The sequence below is a fragment of the Glycine soja genome, chromosome 18 (genome assembly GCF_004193775.1).
Source record: "Glycine soja cultivar W05 chromosome 18, ASM419377v2, whole genome shotgun sequence".
Lineage (NCBI taxonomy): Eukaryota > Viridiplantae > Streptophyta > Magnoliopsida > Fabales > Fabaceae > Glycine > Glycine soja.
Window position 1 is genome coordinate 47,084,214 of NC_041019.1, and position 4,305 is coordinate 47,088,518.

Consider the following 4,305-nt stretch of genomic DNA (forward strand, 5'->3'; position numbering starts at 1 on the left):
ATAATATTAAATTAAGTAAAACCTAACAATGAGTAATAAAAATTATCTAGATTACTAATAATCAATAAATATAATTCAAGCTGCGAATGTTGAGAGCCTCTGCATCAAAATGTAAATTGAAATCCCTCTAACCCAAAAAGAACCATAAACAAAGAAGTCTAAAGCTACTATATTCAATTGTCTGACCATATAAATAAAGGATGATATATATTTGATAATAAAGATAAGACATAGACAAAGAATGGCATATATGTGATACTAAAACATGTCATATATTTGAAAATCAAAGGTCGAAGTGTCTAACTAAAAGCAACATAACAAATATAAAAATATAACTCATTGAAATAACTTCAGCTAGTGTTAAAGGGAAAAAAAAAAAATAGAAAGGCTGAACAAATAGAAAATTAAAGCTGATTTGAATAATATGGTAAAATTGATAGTGCAATGTTTGAAAAAAAAAACCTTTCCATTAATAGGTATTTGCCAATTAATTTTAAATATTTTGTTGGAGTGTGAAAATGGTCATGATGTTCAAATTAATGAGAGTATTCTGTTAGGATATGAAGATAATCACAATATTATGTTTCTTAACAATCAGCTTTAAATATTATATTGTCCATTTGGTAAAATTGATAGTGTAATATCTGAAAACCCTCTTTTTCATTAATAGGTACTTGCCAATTAATTTTTGTCAATTAATTTAAAATATTTTGTTGGAGTATGAAAATGGTCATGATCTTCAAATTAATGAGACTATTCCGTTAGGATACGAAGATAATCAGAATATTATGTTACTTAACAATCAATTTTAAATATTATATTGTCAATTTGGTAAAATTGAAAATGTAATATTTGGAAAAACCCTTTCCATTAATAGGTACTTGCCAATTAATTTTAAATATTCCGTTGGAGTATGAAAATGGTCATGATCTTCAAATTAATGAGACCATTCCGTTAGGATATGAAGATAATCCTAATATTATGTTACTTAACAATTAGTTTTAAATATTATACTGTTAATTTGGTAAAATTGATAGTGTAATATTTGAAAAAACTCTTTCCATTAATAGGTACTCGCCAATTAATTTTTGACAATTAATTTTAAATATTCTGTTGGAGTATGAAAATGGTCAAGATCTTCAAATTAATGAGACTATTCCGTTAGGATATGAAGATAATCATAATATTATGTTACTTAACAATCAACTTTAAATATTATACTGCCAATTTAAAAATGAAACAAAAACATTAGGAAAATTGAAAAAAAACCTTTCCATTAATAGGTACTTGCCAATTAATTTTTGCCAATCAATTTTAAATATTCTGTTGGAGTATGAAAATGGTGATAATCTTCAAATTAATGAGAGTATTTCGTTAGGATATGAAGATAATCATAATATTATGTTACTTAACAATTAGTGGTAAATTACAATTTTAAACTGTCAAAACAAAGCAACATAATAGGTCAAAATCAAATTTATAATTTAATGAATTATCGCATGAGAAATAAATCCCACAAATAAAGGAATTGTACAATACAGTGGAAAATAATATAAAAACAGACTCATTAATATAATCAAATTTGATATTAATTTTAGATATGGGTTGATTGCTTAGAGGAATTTTAATGGGATATTTACATGAGTTGTTTAATGTTGAATAAAGTTACTAAATTTCTTAATTTATTATTGAAGTGTATAATATGAAATAATTGTATATATAATAAAAATTTCTTATAAGCAATCATTGCACGCTTAATAATATTATTATACCATAAATAATATATTTCCAAATATATGATCCATAAAATTACGAAAAATCTTACACGCAATTGATTCTAAACTTAAAAGAGAAAAAACTGTTAGAAGTAGACAGAATGAGAGAGTTTATAATATTGGAATCAATTTTCGTACCTTCATTATTATCAAAACAAAAAGATCATATCATACTTTTAATAGAAAAAATATTTTTATATCAAAGTGAAATCAATAAAATTACTAATATTAAATAACTCAGTGTAAGTAATATTAAAAATGTGTTTTGAATTTACGTTTTTCAGCAAATTGTAAACAATAAAATGCATTGCCTGAAAACCATAATGATTAAATTAAAACTTTAAACTGTTAAAACAAAGTAACATAAAAATTTCTCCATCAATAAAAATGGGGTCATCATCACTCTATTTGTCTCAGAACATGGTAATTGTTGGTCACCTTCTCAGATGCAGTTTCACCCTCCTGTAAGAAACAATGTAAGGTTATAATAAAAATTGCAAGAAAAAAGAACTTTAATAAAGAAAATCACAGCAAATAAAATCCAAATCTCCCACAAACTATCACACTGCAAAATCTGAAACAGAAACAAAAATCCAAGCTTGGAAAAAAAAATTGTTAAATTCAAAACCAACAATATCGAGCTCATGAAACAAAAAAAAGGTAACAAATCACAAAAACTAACCAATTCAAAACACTACAGCTATGACAACAATAATAACAAATTCACAAAGACATAGAATAAAGTGAAAGAAAGAAGGTTCTGCTAAAGATTATGCCAAAGGATGAAACAACACAGGTTTGGATGACAATGTTCTATTGCCTTGTGAAGGGTTGCCTCAACATGTTAGACTTACAACAACATTACACCCTGTCCCAAAAATCGACCACGAAAAATGAGGCAAAAAAATTGATTAGGTTTCAGGAAAAATAGTGTGATTGGAATAGATTTGGAAGATAAAAATGACACCTTTAGTCTTCCAGAGAAGAGGAGTTTCCTGAGAAAAAAATCACAAATATTCTTAGAAATAAAGAACAAATCCAGCAAAGTGTCGTCGCCTTCAGCACCGCGGTTAGCCTATCCCAAAAATTACCACAAAAAATTTGACTAAAAAAACGAATAAAATAGATAAAAATGGAACATTTATTCTTCAACACTGCCATGTGAATCATATTGTTGCGAAAGTCACGCCTTTTTTCTGTCCAAGGGGAAAATAGATAAAAAGGGAACCTCATCGGAATCAGACAAATGTCACACCTTTTTCCCGTCCAAAGCAATATAAAAACCAAAGCCAAAAAAAAAACAAAGAAGGCCCTTGCATGGCAAAACGTCGTCACCTTCAGCACCGCCGTTAGCCTGTCCCAAAAATCACCACAAAAAATTAGACAACAAAAAGGAATAAAATAGATAAAAATGGAACCTTTATCCTTCAACACTGACATGTGAATCATATTGTTGTGAAAGGTCACACCTTTTTTCTGTCCAAGGGGAAAATAGATAAAAATGGAACATCGTCGGAATTAGACAAAGGTCATACCTCTTTCCCGTCCAAAGCAATATTAAAACCAAGGTGAAAAAAAAATCGAACAAAGAAGGCCCTTGCATGGCAAAGCACCGTCACCTTCAGAACCGCCGTTAGCCTGTCCCAAGAATCACCACAAAAAATTAGACAAAAAAAAGAAATAAAATAGATAAAAATGGAACTTTTATTCTTTAACACTACCCCGTGAATCATATTGTTGTAAAAGGTCACACCTTTTTTCCGTGGAACCTTGTCGGAATCAGACAAAGGCCACAACTTTTTCCCGTCCAAAGCAATATTAAAACCAAAGCAAAAAAAAAAATCGAACAAAGAAGGCCCTTGCATGGCAAAGCGTTGTCACCTTTAGCACCGCCGTTAGCCTGTCCCAAAAACCACCACAAAAAATTAGACAAAAAAAGGAAAAAAATAGATAAAAATGGAACCTTTATTCTTCAACACTGTCCCGTGAATCAGGTCACACCTTTTTTGCGTGGAACCTCGTCGGAATCAGACAAAGGTCACACCTTTTTCCCGTCCAAAGCAATATTAAAACCAAAGTGAAAAAAAATCGAACAAAGAAGGCCCTTGCATGACAAAGCACCGTCACCTTCAGAACCGCCGTTAGCCTGTCCCAAAAATCGAACAAAGAAGGCCCTTGCATGGGCAAAGCATCATGACCTTCAACACCGCCGTTAGCCTGTCCCAAAAATCACCACAAAAAAATTAAACAAAAGGAATAAAAAAGACAAAGGTCACACCTTTTTTCCGTCCAAAGCAATATAAAAACCAAAGTGAAAAAAAAAATCTAACAAAGAAGGCCCTTAAGCGAAAGAAAAGAGGAGAAGATGAGGAAGAGAAAGAGGGAGGAACAGAAGATTAACGAAGACACAAAAAAAATGGCACAACACACACAACAGAGTTTTTTGAATAGTAACAGAAATGGGAAGGGGAAGAGAGAAAGAGAGTAAAGGTAGTGACGGAAGGGAAAGAGAGAAAGAGAGTAAAGGTGG

The 4,305-nt window shown here is 30.3% G+C and overlaps 1 protein-coding gene across 2 annotated transcripts; it reads right to left on the reverse strand.

Annotated features, from left to right (window-relative positions):
* Positions 1–2,054: 2,054 nt before the first annotated feature.
* LOC114394773 lies at positions 2,055–4,305 on the reverse strand. 2 transcript variants are annotated; one of them, XR_003662837.1, is made up of 4 exons: positions 3,777–4,305; positions 3,529–3,675; positions 3,311–3,413; positions 2,055–3,129 (listed from the first exon to the last, which is right to left on the reverse strand). XR_003662837.1 is itself a non-coding variant. In XM_028356446.1 (3 exons), the coding sequence occupies exons 1-3, from the start codon at positions 3,954–3,956 to the stop codon at positions 3,333–3,335; spliced, it is 408 nt and encodes a 135-aa protein (XP_028212247.1). In that variant the 5' UTR covers positions 3,957–4,305; the 3' UTR covers positions 2,055–3,332. The 2 variants fall into 2 exon arrangements, 1 of the variants encoding a protein (XP_028212247.1); XM_028356446.1 differs by having other exon boundaries at positions 2,055–3,413.